At 44.5% G+C, this 19,975-nt stretch overlaps 1 protein-coding gene and 1 non-coding gene across 3 annotated transcripts; one reads left to right on the top strand and one right to left on the bottom strand.

Annotated features, from left to right (window-relative positions):
* Positions 1-862: 862 nt before the first annotated feature.
* LOC139059258 (streptococcal hemagglutinin-like) lies at positions 863-18,142 on the bottom strand. 2 transcript variants are annotated; one of them, XM_070537425.1, is made up of 4 exons: positions 17,652-18,142; positions 11,817-12,099; positions 10,084-11,311; positions 863-3,079 (listed from the first exon to the last, which is right to left on the bottom strand). In XM_070537425.1, the coding sequence occupies exons 1-4, from the start codon at positions 17,776-17,778 to the stop codon at positions 1,493-1,495; spliced, it is 3,225 nt and encodes a 1,074-aa protein (XP_070393526.1). In that variant the 5' UTR covers positions 17,779-18,142; the 3' UTR covers positions 863-1,492. The 2 variants fall into 2 exon arrangements, with proteins under 2 accessions (XP_070393526.1, XP_070393527.1); XM_070537426.1 differs by lacking the exon at positions 17,652-18,142 and adding an exon at positions 17,069-17,377.
* Positions 18,143-18,593: 451 nt separating this feature from the next.
* On the top strand, positions 18,594-18,748 carry LOC139059751 (U12 minor spliceosomal RNA). The gene has a single exon (XR_011514346.1). It is a non-coding gene; the product is annotated as a U12 minor spliceosomal RNA (small nuclear RNA).
* Positions 18,749-19,975: the final 1,227 nt, after the last annotated feature.

The raw sequence follows: 19,975 nt of genomic DNA on the forward strand, positions 1-19,975 counted from the left end.
TTGAATTTCCATAGAACGAAATTTCAATATAACGAAGCAAGTTGCTGATTCTACCAACTTCGCTATATCGAGGTTTAACTGTAATTCAATGTATAAAATACAAATTTTACACAATGTTAAAGGGATTTTACAGCTGCTCGATATATGCAATAATTCATTACATGTGGGTTCAATATATCCAGGTTCGACTGTATAATCCTAGGCATTTCTGTCATTCCTAGGCCAGGGTATCGATGCAAGCAAAGATTCCACCTCCACCTTTTTTTTTAGAAGTTTGCTTGCTGCAGACACTAAACTACTATAAACAAATCCTGTTATCAATATCATGCTTGCTATACTTGGCTTCACTGCATGTTTGCGCCCACGTTGAAGGATTACTGACACATATTTTCAAAATTGTACAGACCCTTCTACACGCTCCTTGCGCTTACAGATGACACTTCGCAACTTCGAACATTGTGAAACAATAAGACATTCTAATTTGAAACCAAAGTTGCTCTCAAAATAGTGGGCCTGGCGTCATTGATGTTATCACGATGCAGAGAAAAATTTGCTGACATGTTGTGCAATTTGCTCGTTGCGCAAGGTTGCTCACAAAAGAAAATAAACAAACGTGCTCCACATGTTTTTTCTAGCGGTGCTGATGTGCAGCAGCCACTGCGAATGCAGGAATGAGACAAGACAGTATATCATGACATCATGACCAAGACCCATCCGCCACCTGGGCACCGATACCAAAACTGGTTCTTAGAAACAAGTATTATAGCAAATTCTTTAGGCTGCTCTAATGCTTGGGAGTATTTCTTTATAGAGTTGAGTGTTCTGACCTTCACTGAACATGAAAATATGACAAGTCAAAACATCACGTCAGCACTTGTTTAATAACAATAGAAAACAACCGAGTGCCGCTGTTCCAGAAAGGCTAAGACAACCTTGAAAGGTTGGGATGGGTGGAACACCTTCACGCAACGATAGCAAGTGTGAGAAGTCTATAAAAAATCTTGTCTGTAACTGTCCCCGCTATGATGACTAGCGGCTTCATCTCTATACAGCGTTATATCACTTGGACTCGCGATCATTCTTAGTGACAGAGGTGCTTAGAGCTTGGCCAGATGCATAGCAAGCTCAGAAAGCGACTTGTGCAGTGCAGCAGTTCCTGGAGTCAACGGTCCTCAGCGACTGACTGACTAGCTTATATAGCACACCCTGAGTGTTTTCTCTCCTTTCTTTCTTCCCTCCCCCTTCTACAGGGTAGCAAGCTGAATGCGCATCTAGTTGACTTTCTTGCCTTTCCTTCCTCTATTCTCTCTCTCTCTCTTAAGATGACACATCTACAGCTGATATCCTAACGTGGTTAGGACAAAGATAGGATGGAAAACACAAGCACTAAGTGTTATGTATGTATGTATGTATGTATGTATGTTATGTACATGTTATGTTATGTATGCTTGTACACAACACCTGCAACCTATGCTAAGTTGCTGAACACGCCTCATTGACCTGCTTCCGTACTTGCTGGAGTGCAAACATAGAGTATCTGAAAAACCTGATTTCCCTCACCCGAAGACTCTGCTGTGGCCTTTGGCACCACTTCATGAAAAGTTTCGTACAGACCACCCTCAAGATCAGATGGCTCTACGTAGATCATTTTCAGAACTTGTGCGTCATTGCCAGGAATTACTCCCTCGATGCTGACAATGGGCGAGCTCTGTACAGGCAGCTCCACTGCTTGATCTTGAGAGTTTGTGTCCAGTGATGGAAGTTGCTGTGTTTCACTGTTCATAACAATGCCTTGAGCAGAACTCCATGCATTAATTGCAGATGCCATCCTTTCAGGATTAGTGTCAGCACCCACGATGGTCAAAAGCTCAGCTAGATCTTTGGGAGGGGAAACCAGCTCTTCTATCCGATTGTCCTCTGACAGCAAGTCTGCTTTTTTCTCTGCTACACTTGCAGACTCTGTACAAGAAGAAGAGTTTGATGACTGGTGTAAGTTAGCAGAACATTCAGCTACTGAAACGTTTTTCCTAACCTTGGAGGAAACTAGCTTCATCCTAGAAGGCCTGTGGCACAGTACATTTGGCTTTACCACTGGTTGTCTACATCTGTTTTTTATGCTAGTTGATAACACGGCTTCCTTTTTCTTTGTTTGTATTGTCACTATTTGTGCACAATCGGAAGGCTTGTCTGCTGCAATGGTCAGCCATTTTGATGGTTCAGTAAACACTGTGGTGGGTTCACAGCAATCTATTTGCTCAGCATTATTAGAGTCTCTGCAACTGTTTTTTTCCACAAGTTCATCTGCAGACTCTGGAACAGCAAGCCTGTTTGCCAAGGAAAGTAGGTGTGATTTGGTGGGAGCTGCGGTATCTCTAGCACCTGGTGTGACGCTGTCAACTACGTGAACATTATCCAAGATATCTGATGGTTTTGTGTAAATCACCTGTACCACCTGCTCACCCTCCTGTGCTGAAGGACTTTCTGCAAGCAGCTTGAATCTGTTCGTGATGCCATGGTGAGCCAAGGAGTCTTTCCCACTTGGAGAAGCCTGGCCACTTTCTGAGCCCGCAACCAAGGATGCATCTTCCGTGGAAGATACTGTTCCTTCTGCTTGCAGGTCAGGACTTGCACAACTGGCACTACTATCCTGCGCTGCAGTCTCGGCAGACAAATTCACTTTAGCAGTGTTATTAGCATCGATACACGGACCTATCTCCCCTGCACCATCTGGTACTGCATCTGTTCCTGGCTCTGTTAAATGGAAGTCTACAATGTCTGGGAGCTGGTGAATGTCATCTATGTCCTCGATGCTGGGCAATGTGTCTCCGGTGGGAGAAGGTGGTTCCCTTAACGAAGCAACACCGTCACCAATCGCATCAACGTGGCGCTTCAAAGTGGAACAACTCGGCAGCAAGAGCATCCCAGATTGAGATATGAGGCGGTAGCCGCGTGGGGACAGCGTGTGCCACAGGAGGCAGCACTGCAGTGTCTCCTCTCGCCACCGGTGCTTGGTCTGGCCCAGACAACGGAGCTGCTCCTCTAGGAAAAGGCAGCGGGCATCACCACTAGCCACTCCTTCCTACGTTAAAAAAAGAGACACTTCTGGTTTCAGAAGGGAAAAGAAAGACATTCCTCACACAAACACATATAAACATGTACACAGTCGACCAGGGAAAAGAAATTCCTCACACAAACACATATGAACATGTACACAATCAATGATAACAAATCATCGGTAGCATTAACAACACATCTTTCTGATAAGAAATTCCTGCTTGAAAAGAGCTAACGAGTGCTGGCTGATGTGCATGGCTTTTGTTCTCCATATGAAGCACTCTGGATACACTGACACAAAGTTATGGGCTTCCACATCACACAAAAGTATCATATCAATCAAACAATCAACTTTTATTTTCCAGAAACATCTGAATAGACTGTTTCTATGCCTGCTTTTCCAAGAGAGTTGCCAACTTTTTTTTTTTTTTTGAGCCTGTTGCTAAACCAAGGCGAAGGAGTCCGCAAATTATCACTGAATTCTAATACAACGTCACTAAAATTGCTGAGTGACTTTAACCCTTTCAGTGATAGGTTCTTTTTCAAAGGTGACGCACCCTCCAGTGTTGGGCATTTTCTCTCAGATGTTATAAAACAAACAAAATAATTTATTTTTCGTTATGCAGATGAGAAAAAATTACACAGATGGCTCACTTGGTATGGTCCTCATAATTCTATCAGGTCAGTAACATGGTGGGAGAGAAATGAGAAAATGTACTGGCATGTCAGTAACACTGAAGAGGTTAAATAATGTAGCCTGTTTGGAACGCTATAAAAGACACTAACATGATGTAGCACATCTACTGAAACAATTTACGTTCTTCCAATGTTTGTGCATGTGATGCATGAACAGTCAATTTACCAGCATGCTGCGCAATGCTCTAGCTTTACTAATAAACTTACAGAACTAGGGATGATAAAAAAAATTTTGCATTTAGCTTCACACGCTATGGTTTACAAATCCAGCACCATTCAAGAGAATATGGGTAATTGCATTTTCTGAGCACGAAAATGTGCCTTGTAAAGGTTATGCCTGAAAATCTTGTGGCACCCGTGAGAGAACTAAATTCTGGAGCACCTGCTTGTTCAGGTTGTTATCACAGCAATATCAATTACGTGACCCTTACACAGTTTGAATACTGCATTGCCACCTCTTGTTTCAATTGAAAGCTGTGTGTAGAATTCATTTATCTGAAAGCCGTGGGAAACAAAAGTGGTGCATGAATATTTACGTGCACGTCACATGAACAATCCCAGCCACTACACAACTTGCACTATTTTCTACAGCTGACATGTTACATTATTCACCTGCTGTGTCCTACATGTGACCAGAAAGTTTATTACAAATGTTAATTTACTACTGTGCCTGCTAATGTTTGCCAATCGAAGGTAATTAGTGAAACTTGCAGCAACTGTAGTGTCAACACCCATTGTAACAGGTTTTGTAAGGGATAGGGAAACAAGCATTTCGTAAGCACTATGTGAAAGTGGTTCAGCTAACCACGATCTACCGCTTCTATCAGTGCAGAGCGCAGTTGCTTCATCAGGATCACAGAGTACATGTGCCACCTTTCTAGAATGCACTTCACTATGAGGTGAAGTACGTTCTATAAAGCAGTTTTTGAAGCAACTCTCTTAACATTCAAGTTGCTAATATGGTGCCAGATTGTTCTGTCGCTGGTTGCTAAATGGAAAAAGTTGTCACTTAATAGACCAAGTCGCCAAATCTAGCAACAAAATCACTAAACTGGCAGCACTGTTGCCAGATGGTTATAGCCTGCTCGAGTGCTATGCTGATGAATAGGAATAAGCATAAAGCAACTACAGCAGACGCCACTTAAACAGAACTCGAAGGGACAGAAGAAAGTGTTTCATTTATACCAAGTTTCGCTTAAACGAATGACAAAAAAATCAAGAACTATCATTTTGTGAAAAGCATTGAGTGTTTTGATCTTACTGCGGTGAACAAGTCAATGCTTACTGTATTCTGCTACAAATCTCATTGCTCACTCATCATTAATTAATGTCCATTATACTACCTGCAACCTCTACTGCCTTCTGTTCCAAAATGGGGCAGCTGTTAGGAAAATTGGTGCTGCGGGGACGTTTGAACCACTAGAACGGTACCTCTTCCATTTGTTCCTGTTGAGATGTATGCATCTGTATACAATCCTTCAAAAAGCTCGCGTTCCCAACATGTATCTTCTCTCTGTCCGTCATCTGTCACAATGGGGACTTTAGTATACGAAACTTTGCAGCACTTTGCAACTTTCACGGCACCAACTTATGTAGCCAGTGTGAGTGCATTGAGCCCTCACTTTTTGTCTGGTGCTATCAAGAGGCGCAGAACGCGACAACTAAGCAACGTGAATGCCGCATAGGAGCCATTGACGCCACACCACTGCAATCGTTTGATGGACTGGATTTTAGACAGTTCAGCATCACCATCTTACATCATATAGTTGTTGGACAGTTCATGTTTTATGTAGTATAATAGCACGTTCTCACCACCCATGAGGAATGTATGGTTGGTTCCAGTTCTGTTTTCAAGCAGAGCTCACAGGAAAAGCGTTTCATTTAACTGAAGTTTGTTAACATTGTTCTTATGGGGGGCCAACAAAAGTTGGTACCTTCATTTCGTTTAAACAAGTTTTGTTTATCTGGAGTCTGCTGTATGGTGAATGCATGGTGCCCTCTTTCCTGAACAAATGTATCTAGCTATTTCTCACCCCAGTATTTCCTCTTTGTCTCACACGTGCATGATTTGCTTTAACTTACGATATAGAAATGGGAAAGTAAAGCAAAATTAACGCGGATGGAAAAACAACTTGCTGCCGGTGGGAGCCAAACCCATATCCTCCATATTACGCGTGTGATGCTCCACCTTTGAGCTACGGCGACAGCTGTTCTCACATTCACATTTTTTGGTATTTATCTACGTGTAAAAGATCTAGAGCACATCGTGGCCCGCTTTATAAATGACTTTTTAAAGGAAAAGGACATCCTATCACCTTTTCAGCATGGTTTCAGGTAGGGCATGTCAACCACTACTCAACTAATTACGACGGTTCATGACTTTCTCAGCGTACTGGATAACTTGGGACAGATCGATGTTCTTTTTCTGGATATGGCGAAAGCTTTTGACAAGGTACCGCATACAAAGCTTCTTTAAAAATTGCAGTTGATTGGTCTTCCACTGTATCTTGTAGAATTGGTCAGACCATACTTAAATGGTAGAATGCAGTCTGTTGATGTGAATGGCACCCTTTCTGAATCGCTTGCTGCTACTTCCGGTGTTCCGCAAGGTAGTGTGTTAGGACCTTTGCTGTTTTAATACATATAAATGATTTAGTAAATGTAATTCCGCGGTCAGTGTCAGTAGAATTGTTTGCAGATGACTGCGTTGTATATAAAGAAATAACATCAATAGAAGACCATAAATTGCTCTAAGAATCTTTGCTTAAGATATGTCACTGGCGTGAAGAATGGAATATGGATTTAAACATTGATGAAAGTGTACTTCTCCGAGTTACGCGAAAAAGAAATATTAGCTGTTACCAATATTGCCTCCACAACAGTCACATTAGCGAGGTCTCACAATATAAATACCTAGGAATAACTCTTAACAACCGATTAACCTGGGGCACTCATATTTCTGAGATCTGTTCAACTGCATTCTCGAAGCTCTGTTTCTTGAGACGAAAATTAAAACATACTCCTAGCCATATTAAGCTCTTGGCTTATAAAACTTTCATCAGGTCCAAACTTGAATACTCGTCCGTAATTTGGGACCCCCACACTAAGAAAGACATCTATCAATTAGAGCTCATTCAGAGAAAGGCAGTACGTTTCGTTTTTCATAAATACAGAAGGTCAGACTACCCAACACAACTTATGAAGGACAATAATATCCCGTTGCTTAGTACACGTAGAAAACTGAGCCGCATTTCTTTCCTTCATAAAATTTTGGCAGGAAAGCTTAGCATTGCTCCCCCCTCATTCCTCAGGCACTCCACTACTCGAAGGACCCGACATTATAGCGAACACTCATTACAGCCTATATTTGCTAAAACAAACTCATTTAAGCACAGTTTTTTCCCTCAAACAATAGCTGATTGGAACGTGCTTCCTGAATCGATTTTTTGCTCTCCTGACGTGGAACAGGCCCTTCAAACTTTGTTTCTTCAGTAGAAAGTAGGCAATTTCAATGTTCACTGTTTTAGTTTCTGCTCTGTCATTATTAATTTTTGATTCTCTTGTATGTTACGTGCAATGTAATCTTTTTCTTTTTTCTTTTTGCATTTGCGTGCTGTTATAATTTGTGTTTTCATGTCCCTCCTGCCTGGGCCAATCTGGCCTGCAGTATTGTGAAATAAATAAATAAAAGATCTGACCCTGGAAGTGTTAACAGCGCCACTTATGACCATAGTGGCCGATGTGGCGCATCCTTTTGAGTGCTGGCTTCATGTACAGTAAAAGCTCGTTAATTCGAACCGCAAGGGGAAGCCGCTTCAGTTCGTATTAACGAAAGTTCGAACTAACGAAAGTGAAGGAGGGCAACAGTACAGTGCGATTTGGAAGCAGTAGGGCATGTCAGAAATTTGGCGAGTCAGAAAGTGATGGCGTGTGCCGCGGGCACACGCCATCTTCAAGTCGAAGCTCTGGGTCCGACTGCGCCACACAACTGATGTCCACCTTAATGAACGTTAGCCGAGGCTTAACACCATCACAATGAATCGCGACGGCCGATACCTCCTAAGCTGAAAACAAAGGTGCACAACCGATGAAGACTGCCGAGACAAAGACGCTGAACATGTGAAGGTGGCGAAGGCCCTGATTCGTTGGTTCTTGATTGCAAGCGCAGCTGCGACGTACTTGATTCGCTGTGTTTTGGAGCTTGCCGTGCCATCTCCGCACAACATTAGCAGCTGTACAAGATTTGCAAAGCCTCCGAGATTCGCAACGGGCAAGAAGTCTCGGAGGTTACGTAGAACGGAGAGGTGGCAGCCGCCGCTGCCTTCTGGCTGACCCCGCGTCGGTTCGATTTTTTTCCGATTTTGCCTTCTCTCGCCGTTCTCTCCGTTTCGGAGGCAATATAGCCTTGTGTGTAAGCAGTAGGCGTGTTTCTCTGGCCGTGTGCCAGGCGAGCGTAGTTCGAATTATCCGTGAGGGAACCTTCTCGCGTTCGAATTAACGGACTTTTTTATACATAGACTTCTGTGGAGCTTGGCCAGACCAAATCGTACAGTTCGAATTATCCATAAATTCGAATTATTGAAGTTCGAATTAACAAGCTTTCACTGTACTAGTATGTTATATTTCAGAGCACACAGCTTGCCAATAAACCCTCATGTGCTACCTAATGGCATCGAACCTGCTGGAGCCAAGACCCTCACTATGCAACGAACGACAAAGGAGGGGGCGTCCGATTTTTGGTAGTCACAAGCCATATGACGCCAACAGATAACGAAGCCAAGGAAAACGTGAGGGTTTTTTTTTTTTTGCCTGCTTCCATGTGGAGGTGGTGCCCACATCACAGTGACATGTCCCTGCAGCCTTTAACAACAATTCTATGCTGCACTCAAACAAAACCAGCGGCACCACATCGCAACATACTCTTACATTATCTTTAATGACTGAAATAAGTACCTACAGAACTCGGAACTTATTTCACTACAATAAACAGCTACATAAATAGGGTTAACTTTTTGCCTACACAGTGTATGCAACTCTAAAAATATTGAAAACCTTTTTGTTTCATACAATGTGGATATAAAGGACACCACAATATTTTTGCACCAGGCCTCTTGCTTTCCATGCCTGCGTGCCTGCCAAGTTCTTCACATCCACACCTTGCAAGACAGAAATGATGCAAAACTTAGAAATAGTTTAGGTGTTGGCAACAGTGTTGTACATATACAAGCACCAGCAATTACATTGGAATATTAGTGATACATGTATAAACTGCAGACAGACTTGACCAGCAAGTTCAGATATAACGACCAATGACTGTGCTTGCCAGTGTTGGTGTGCTTTCAGTATTGCTTGTCTTCATGGACAAAGTTAGCACAATGAGTTGAATTCTTGGCTCACACTTGAGGCAGCATTTGAAGGGGTCCTGAACTCTTTTCTAGCTAATCGTAGATGGCCTCACAATGAAAGGTTGTCATCTCATGAATCCCATGCTACAAAAAGTTTTCGAATGCTTCAACTATAAGTGGAGTTACTGCACCGATACTTGGCTTTCTCTCTCTTTTTCGTCTTCGCTAGCGTGCTAGAAGCTACAAAGCAGAGAAGACAAAAGGGGCAAAGCCCTGGCTAAACATTGAGAGGCCACGTGCAGCAGACGCAACTATGCAAAGTGCAAAAAAAAATTAATGATTTTCCGGTCTTTTTGTGATCGCAGATATATACATTTTTCATTTATTTAAGTCAAAAATTAGCAATTATGCATTACTGAGAATGCTCTCACGATCACGAAATCAGTTAATAGCGTTGGCAGGCCAGCTGCTTTAGATGATGCTGCATGACGGCATTACAAAAGCAAGAGCAAGCGATTTTTCACTGTGTTTGACAGTATATTTTAAATTCCTTGCTGCATGCGGTGCGGTAATATTCGGCTCACATGTTCACAGAAGCCTTTACGGCAGATTGGCAAGGTTTTCTTACTATGTTGAAAAAGTGTTTCGGGCCTGCAGGGGTTGGGTCTTCAGAGCAAAAAAATTTTTTACATCTTTATTCTTCAAGTCATGCTGCTGAGAATTTGTGCATATATGTATATTTATGTGCTTACATCAAACATTAACTTTTTTGTAATCTAGTTTGGTTCTGAATTTATGCAAGCTTCCTTTACTTAATTTTCTGGAAAAGTCTGCAGAAAGTTGGTTCCTCAGATTTTGCTAAATGGGTATCAATGGTATCTGCACTACCCTAGAACAAGAGTTGGGAAACTTCTAAGTTGACAGTTCGAAAGAGTGTTTTTCTGGAAACACTACTACAACGTGACAACATCCATTTTTGTTATCTTGCCTGGAACTGGGTGAGGCGCAGCTCCTTGACGAGGGTCTGGGCGCGCTTGGCCTCCTGTCGTGCAGAAGACAGCTCCTGTTGTAGTTGTCGCTTGTGGGTCTGCAGCTTGAGACACTTTCGCTGTAGCGTCTTGAGACGCTGACACAAGTTCCGCAGCCGTGGCCTGTTGAGCCGTGTCTGTGACGCCACCGTACGCACATGGACCTTGCCACCTGTTTCTGGATGGCTTGCAGTCACCATCTTGTCAGGAGTCAAGAGCTGGCTCAGGGCCTTCGAACTGCCAGCAGATGTTAGGTATGAACTCACTGAATGCCTCGACCTGCCTAAACACTTTGCAGTCATAAGAGAACTCGATTGAGCTGCCTTACATGCAGCAACTCGCTCTACCACAGGTGTAACACCACTTGAAGACCTTCTCGCATTCACCACTCTGCTTGCTATCACTGCGTGCTTCGGTGTCTTCAAACAGACTGGTCTAACTGTGTCAGTAGTAGCTGCTGATGAGCACGTTGCCACTATCTTGCTTTCACTCGCATTCACTGACCTGCTTGTTAGCGGGGTTGCACAACTTGACACAGCATTTGATAGGAGCTTGGAACTCAGCAACAATCGTTTCAGTGCTTCCGGTTTAACCCCTGGAGGCACAACTGCCACCAGTTTTCGCTTACAGGAAGGCATTCCAGCCGTGGAACCGTCTGCCAATTGCACCAAACGTTTCCCAGGCTCCACTGCCGGCCTTGATGTTGCACGTGTTGGTGGCGTGCTCGTGGAGGTCACAACTGCTGGTGATGCAAGTGTGACACTAGTGGTCACACCCGATTGTGCCAACTTATCCTGTGTCACCATTTCACCTGCGATTCCCTCCTGATCAGCCACCTTTGATGTGGGTGTGTCTGCAACTGGCTTCTGTGTACAAAGCGCTGCACTTGATGTCGAAGACACACTTTGGACGTGCTGTCCCATAACAGCTGAAGCAGTTGGCACAGAAGCAGAAGACACCACCAACCCCTGGACTGGCTCTGAAATCTCGACACCTTTTGTGTGCACCGCTCTGGATTGTGAATTCTGAGCAACTCTTTTCGATCTCCTGTTAGTAGCAGTCAATGAGGTGGAAGTCACTATATTGCCTGATGCTAGCTCCTCTGCTTTTTGCTGATCCACAGCACTCGAGACTCCACCTGTTCCTTGAGCATTCTCTGTCAAAATGCTTGATGTAGCACTCGCCAACCTAAAGGGAGAGTCAAATGGACAGCGTGACCTCAGTATTGAACACAAGACATCAGCAGGCCGTTTACATCAACACACCACATAAGTCTCATGCCGTTACCCTTTAATTATGCACCCAAAATGAGTTGTCACTATTCAGAATGCTTCACAACGTACAGGTGAATCAGAATAGAAAAAAAGAAAACCGAATTCACCTATTTTCGTTCACACACTAGCCACTGTTTCAAAGAGCAATGTGATTCATTCAAGGAGCATGAGCTTTAGGACTAGAGAGTGTTTACCATCTATTTACTGCAATACCACATTGTACATTGAACACTGCAAATAGCAATTTCAAGTATAGCTGTGCATGAAATGTGCTCTACCCCATTTCCTCCTGTTGACGTTTCGTTTTGGCCTGCCTGTACAAGCAGTGGGGCACACAATAGCAGAAAGAAAGGAAAGAAAATAACCCTTAATAATGGCTTTAGTATTTATCCATACCACAAGCGATTTCCCAAACTCACCGTTTTCTCTTGCGTCCCCGCCGTGACTTAGCGACACGTTCCTCAGTCCCCAAACTTTTTGCCAGCTGCTGCGGCACATCCTTGCACGCAGGACTCTTGCTCTTTTGAGGCGATGACAGGCGACGTGTCTGCTGCATCTCGGGAGGGTATCCTGGGAATATGGATGGCACGGCATTCGGAAGGAGACGCCGCTTTTTGAGGTCCCGGCGGAAGTCCTCCTCACGGAAATGCAGGCTGCATACTTTGCTTCGATCACTTGGCCGCCACGGCTCGTTGCTCGTGCCTGCACTCGGGCCCACCAGGTAAAATTATCAGAAAAGCTCCACTTCCAACCAGCCACATGAAAGCCATCAGCTATCTTGAATGTGGTCATTTTGCATTGCTTACTACAGGTGCGTGCACAGTGTTTCGGTATCCCTTTTTCACAGCCTATAGTCTTTTGTGATTAAATTGAATGGAGGAAAAACGTGAACAAAGAAAAACAGCAGCACAATTTCTTTGCCGACAACCAGGACATCATTCTTAAATGTGCTGAAAGAGAGACAAAGCAGTATACTTTCATGGAGTAAGTAGAACATATAGGAATGTGCTTGCAGACATAATGCAATGCATGCGAAGGGTCAATTCACGGGGAGTGTTTTGCATATGCTGGTGTAAGGTGGATATTGTTCCAGTTTGCGTAACCTTCTTGAGCCATACAATAGGGAGTTTTAGATTTTGTGTATGCAAAATTAGGGGATGCAAGCCACTGCGCTTACAACTACACAAAAAGGCATACAAAAGCATGCAAGCCGGGTGCGGTACATAGCGTATGCAAAGGTCTTCTTGGGTACCCAAACCGATCTGCGTACACAAAAGCTAAAGCTTCCTAATAAACACAGCTATGGTAGCTGATCCATTTAATTTTTCACACAGGCACCATGCTATCAGTGCTACATGCACATGTAGCATATTCTATGGTGTGTTGCAACACCGAAGGTAGCAGGGTGTCAAAAGGCAGAGTGGGACGGCAACCAAACAAGAGGCAGAAAGGCGAGAAACTGGTGGTATCCTGACATGACGAATTGTATGGAAATGTCATGAAGGGCAAAGCGCTGTCCCAATCACGATGGTCTGCTTAAACGTACATAGACAACATCTCTGTAAGGGTGCGATTTAGTCGTTGAACCAGTCCGTTCATTTGTGGATGATATGCGGTTGCGAGCTTGTGTTTGTTGGAGCAGGAACCAAGTATGTCTTCAACAATGTGGAAAGTTGGGCTAGTTGATTAATAATCATATATATAAATAATCAGCATATATAAATATGAAGTATGCGTTCTGAAATAAAATAGTTGCGAGTGCAGCGAGTGTCGTGTATTCTTGTGTGTCTTCACCATGTCCATGTCAGTGCGCTGCTTCACCAGCAAAGTATGATGATGTCTTCAACTTGGGACATTAAATAGCAGCCACAATCTGTCAGCAGCTGCCTTGGTGCGCCATGGTGAAGAATTACGTCCTGAAGAAAAAAGTCTGCGACATCTGTAGCACAGCTGGTGGGTAGGATACGTGTAATAGCATAGCGGGTCACATAGTCTGTTGCAACAATTATCCACTTGTTCCCTTTTATCAATGTGGGGAAGGGGCCAAGAAGGTCCATGCCAACAGGGAAGAAAGGCTCTGTAGGAACATTGGTTGGATGAAGGTGGCCAGCAGGTTGCGCACATGGCCTCTTTCAACGCTGGCAGGAGTCGCAAGCCACAACGTAATGTCACACAGAGTGGTAAAGGCCTGGCCAGAAGAAGCAACATCAAATTCTGTCGTAAGTGCGGGAGGTGCAAGGTGCCCGGCAGTGGGTGCATCGTGGAGCTCAGCAAGAACAGTAGAATGGAGATGACGAGCGACAACTAGCAGCAAATCTGGTCCATCAGAGCTGATGTTGCACCGATAAAGAATGTCGTCATGGAGCACAAACATTCTGGTTGGGCAATCTGATTGTCCTGAAGTCAAGCGCTCGATTATCAACCATAGAGAGTTGTCCTTTCGCTGCTCAGTAACGATGTCATGAAAGTCTGAAAGGGTCAGAAGGCAAGTGTTGGCATCCTGTTCGTCATTGTCGAGAGGATCAACAGGATGACGAGAAAAGCAGTCGGAATCCAGATGTAAGTGGCTGGACTTCTACATCACAATGAAAGAATACTCCTAAGTCTGAGTGCCCAGCGACCAAGGTGGCCAGTTGGGTCTTTCAATGACGATAGCCAGCACAGAGCATAGTGGCCCATGATGACAGGAAATGCGCAGCCAAACAAGTAAGGGCGAAATTTAGCCACTGCCCACAGCAGAGCAAGGCACCCATGCTTGTTGAAAGAAATATTGCGCTCTGAAAAGGACAAGAGACGACTAGCATAGGCGATGACGCGCTCGACTCCTTTTTGCTGTTGGGTAAGGACAGCACCTATGCCATGGCCACTGGCGTCTGTGCGAACTTGAGTTGATGCAGATGGACCAAAGTGGCCTAGTATCAGAGGCGTTAACAAGCGGATGATGGTGTCGAAGGCGTCGGCTTGTTGGCAGCCCCAAAAGAACACCGTGTCCTTCTTGAGGAGGTCGTCAGTGGCCGGGCAATATCCGCAAAATGTTTAACGAATCGACAAAAATAGGACCTTAAGCCCACGAGGTTGCACTCATCTTTTGCTGAGCAGGGTACAGGAAAGTTCCTGACTGCGTGAATCTTATCAGGATCAAGATGTATACCAGTAGCCCTGATAAGATGGCCAATAACTGACTTTGCGGTGTCCAAAATGGCACTTAGAAGAGTTAAGTTGAAGGTCAGCCTTCCCTAAGACTTCAAGAATAGCGGTAAAGCGACTGAGGTGGCTTTAAAGGGAAATACGATGACATCATCCAGATAACATAGGCAGGTTAACTACTCATAGCCCCATCATTCTTTTGAAAGTTGCTGGGGCATTACAAAATCTGAAAGGCATGACCTTAAAATGGTAAAGGCCGTCCGGTGTAATGAAAGCAGTCTTCTCACGGTCGTGTTCATCTACTGCAATCTGCCAATAACTAGACTGGAGGTCGACTAAAGATAAGTATTTGGATCCGTGAAGGCAGTCGAGAGTATCATCAATCCACAGAAGAGGGTACATATCCTTTTTAGCGATTTTGTTCAGTTGACGGTAGTCGACACAAAATCACCAGCTGCCATCCTTCTTCCTGACCAAGACGACCGGCGATGCCCAAGGACTTGAAGAGGGCTCAATTACACTTTGGTTAGCATCTTGTCTACTTCAGCTTGGACAGTGTGGCGTTGTGCATGAGACACGTGATAGGGATGTCAACAAATAGGACTAGCACACTGGTGTTAATCTTATCGGTCACAATGGAAGTCTGTCCCAGCAGGCGATCCTCAAAGTCAAAGACGTTGCAATAAGACATGAGGACGTGACAGAAATCTGCAGCCTGTTTGGGAAGCAGGTCATGAGCGACCTTTGAAAACAAGCCGGGATCAGATGCTGCGGAAGTGATTGGACAGCAGGTGGCTGCAGACGAGGATGGAACATCCAATACAGAGATGGCAGTATCGTTGATCGGAGAAGCATTGCCGAGCGACATGCTTTCCGGGATAACTTGCATACATGAACGAAAGTTTGAAATAGGAAGGGATATGCAGTTGTCGGCAATAGTCACAATGATATGAGGCGCGGCAACTGTGAGCAGCAGGAGCACACTGACATTAGGAGTCAGCACATAGTCACCATCAGGAACAGATGAGAAGCACGTGCTGTCAAAGTTATATACATGTTGCGAGAACTTCGAGGGGCCCATTGGTTTTGGTTATGCACGAGCAAAGGATGTTCGGTCGGTTGGGAACTGGCCACGGTGCAAACTGATTGTAAGCCGACATTGGCGAGTTCTTGGCACACAATAGCCTGAACAAGGGGGACGACAGGAGCACATGTATCGTTGACAGGTGGGTACAGAGCTGCAGCACAGATGGCATCCAGCTCATGGCGCACAATCTATGTCAGGTGCTCTGATGGCTTCTGCTACTGCCGCGCAGGAGAGTCCTGTCGGTCTTCACAAGATGATGTTGCAGCCTTATTGGGGAGCCGTACAAAGGACTGGTAGATACGACGGCTTTTCACCAGCTCGAAATGCTTGCACTTCGTGATAACCTCATTAATTGAATTACAGTTCTTACAGATCAGTAGATTGAAGGCGTCATTGGCAATGCCTTTCAAGACATGCCCGACTTTTCCAGACTCAGGCATTTCAGTATCAGCCTTGTGGCAGAGCACCAGCACATCTTGTATATAGGCGACAAAACCCTCAGTGGACATTTGAACTCGTGATGCCAACTCTTTCTTGGCGATGACCTTCTGAACCAGTGGCTTTCCTAAGAGATCTCGCAGCTTCTGCTTACAGATGTCTGTTTCATGATTTTGAAAACACACTCGTGCTGTTCCCGCCAAGTAAAAAATCATGTTCAATGGCATCACTGTGGGATCCCATTTGTTGTGACTGCTCACCCACTCATACATCTCCAGCCAGTCGTCGACGTCGGTGCCATCAGTGCCGCGGAAGGTTCCTGGATCACGCGGATGTGCGAGTACGAGAGTCGATGCGGGCATTGCCAAACCAGGCACCGTCTCCCGCGACAATGGTGAAGAACCAAAGCGGCAGCCACTGCGGAGCTCCATTCCGAGCCATTACACCGCAACTCCACCAAATATTACAAAGAGGAAGCCCAACGCACAAATGTAGGTATAACTATTTACGAAGCGCAGGCTGGTGCAAAGGTCACAGCTCCAGTAGTATGCCACTTCCTCTTCGTCTCCCTCTTGTGCGCACGGTCCTGTCCAAATGCACCACAACAATGCATAAAAGTCCTGCAGAACTCATCTCACGGTGGCTGTCAACGTTAATGTGACTAGTATTCAAGCAATGTAGTGACACACCATATTGCTGAAGGCACCTTTAGTTACAATCTGTAGTGGTCATTCCGAGTTTTTGATTGCTTCGGGTTCGTTACCAACTGCACAGATCACATGCTTACGTGATAACCCGTGTTGAGCAAAGCTTTTATTGATACTTGTGCAAATGCTAATGCTATGCAAAATGAAATGCTAATGATGGAAATTTTTTTACAAAATTACACAAGTGAAACATACTTTTATGCATTTCTCTGTTGCAGACTTCACTTCTCTGTCGCTCAGCACCCCTCAATCAGTGCACGCTCAAACACGACAAGAGGCAAGAAGAACTAACCTCATTTAATGCATGCCCAAGTCCAAGTTTGTTCACTTCAATTCCTTTTGCAGACTCAGTTGCTTCTGTAGATGATTTCACTTTTTGCTCATTGCCCTGCTCGTCTATTTAGATACATATCCATTCTGTGGAATTGCCAAGAATGGGCACGCATCCAGCGGCACCTGCTCAGTGGCCCAATTGTCTACTCGGTCACATATTCAGTGGCACAGAATGTTCTTGTTCTGTTTGTCTATATATTCGGGTAAGTACGTAGCCATTTCAGAGCATGCTGAGGTACAGGCCAAGAATGGGGCACACAACCAGTGGCTCAAGTTGTCATGTGATGGCGGTTGGATCGCAGCACACGAACTTGTGGTTAGTAATGCTAGCCGCATTAATTAGACACACCCATTAAAATTCGGAACCTTATTTCAAATGCACAGAGACAGTATCGAAACACTCAAGCTGTATGCGCTGTCACACAATAAAAGAATAGCAAACGAATTGTCGCAGCACTTGTCGTTTGACTACGGGAAAATAAGCAACGACATGCCACACGTGCGCGAGACCAAGTGCGAGGCGGCGGTGCCCCATGTATTACCAGTGGCTTTGCGGGCGATCCGTCGTAGCCATTCGAAACGAACCATCGTGACGGGAAACTCGTGAAACGAGCAAGTCTTTGATGGGCCTGGTGTCGACTTGCAAAACGGTACGCAGCACTGCACCATGTCGCTGCACTTTCCAAAATCCTGGACGGCGCTTGTGTTTGCAAAACCTCTTCAGTAGTGCCGATCGCCTATCTTGCGCGTAGCTGCCAGAAAATACATGACAGCAAACCACAAGAAAACTGCCTAGCCGCTCACGTCTCTACCGGAGCAACGCAATGGCTACGCGTGCTCACACCTGTTAACTACGTGGCTGGAACCACAGCTCTTCGCGTTTCAACCTATTCAGAAACTTCAGAAGCAGAAACTACAGCAGAAACAAACTCTACGGCAAAAAATATACGGAAGGCGCGAAATAGTGACAGCGCTACAGAGTATGGACATTAGAGGTTATTCTGAATGGGGAGGATGACAAGCGCCACTCGTAGAGTCTATGGTTCGAACCAACAATAACTCATTTTCAAACCTCATAGGCCATGCTTTTGAATGCAAAATTTGCCGAAAACAATTGAAAGAGTCAGATATACGTTATGTTCACCATGATTAACCTTTTATTTTATTTTTTGCGCATTGTCAGTTTAAAAGATTTTTTTCTTTTACAGCCAAGCCAAGCAACATCTTACGACAAATGAGGCGACTGTGGCCGAATTGTGAGACATTTTTAATACAAACATTCTTATTGCTTTTGTTAACATAAGTTCTAAATAAGATATTCATTAAAAGGTATAGGGCCACAAAGATTATAAAGTAGAAAAGCTTAAAATAAATGAACACATGTTTGATCTATAGAAGTGAACGTTCATAAAATACAATGCGCAACTTGTGCATTTAGCAGGGCTTTCACTAGTGAGTTGCATACGCTCGACTATTCCTCCTTCGTGCCTTAAACTAATGAGTAAGGAAAATAACGAGCCGGATTGACGCCCGGCTCAACCGTACTCGCAATACGGTCGGAATTTTTGTGGGGGCACAGGTCGTCCCAGGGGCGTCCCGCCTACTTTTGCGGGGTGCTCGGGTTGTAGCGATCTGCCCCAAACAATACAATGCAAAACTAATGTATGAATGGGTGGCATGCTGCTCCGTGGCTGCGGAGGCGCGCATAATAACGCGAGCGTCAGATGGCAATGCGCAATAATATGAACTATATGTTCGTGCCGTGGGAGAGCTGTTGCTTAAATGTCGAACTTGATGGCAGTTGTATGCATAACGCAGCCTCTTTTTGTTCTTTTTGGTCTTGAAAGTCGCCTACTAATTCGTGATTTTCTACGGCAAATCCAGAGGCGGGGGGGCATATCGAAACCGAGCTCCGCGGGAGCACAGGAAGGGCGGCCCCGCTATCATATCAAACCAAAACGCCCCGTGACGACAAGCGCGAGGGAGTTTGCAACTGAACGTGTCTCGGCCAGTCGGGGCAGCTATTGATATGTCGCGCTTTGCCTGATAAGCATGCGTGTCAGTGTGTCGGGTCAGGACTTTCCGCAGCATGCTATCATTCGAACTTCACCCCACACTTCTTCCTTTATTTATTTCCTTAAAGAACCCACACGGGGGCATTACATAAGAGGGTATTAGGATATATTACATGTCTTTACTGGCCGTTGCAGTCTGACGCGCAACGGGCCGTGCTCAGTCTCGATATTGCCTCGATTAAGCTTTGGACTTTGATGATGAATATCTTGAATTAGGTGTGCATAAAATGCCACTGACTCCAACTTTGCCATTTAGGCAGTAATAATTAATTAATTAATATTTTGTTAATGAGTCTTCTGAAGCTCACATTATCAGCAGCAAAGTATGTCCGCCTCACCTAGGAACTCGTCTGCAAGAAATGTCACATTTGCTGCCCTCATTACATTTTTTATAAAATAATCTGTACGGTTTAAAAAAGAAACCCTGTATGTATCAAAAAATAGAGATACAGCAGTTATTATGCACTTTTTCTGTACAGTGTCATCAGCCGTGTCTTTCCTCTTATGTATGCGTGCATGGTCATCCTTATGTGCTGCACTGTTTTTTCACCAGGTTTCTCAGTTTAAATAAAAGGCTGTACGCACTACTATCCCAACATGTATATTGCAGTGGAGATGGATATATGGAATTAATTAACATTAAAGCATAGGCTAGTTAGTAATTCATTTTATGACAGGAATAGCGCTATAGGAGACGAACACAGATAAAAGCACATGTGCTTTTACCTCTCCTGATGTTTTATTTGCATTAATTTCTCCCATTCTTGCATGGATTGGCACAACTGTTCAGC

This window comes from Dermacentor albipictus, chromosome 4, assembly GCF_038994185.2.
Source record: "Dermacentor albipictus isolate Rhodes 1998 colony chromosome 4, USDA_Dalb.pri_finalv2, whole genome shotgun sequence".
NCBI lineage: Eukaryota > Metazoa > Arthropoda > Arachnida > Ixodida > Ixodidae > Dermacentor > Dermacentor albipictus.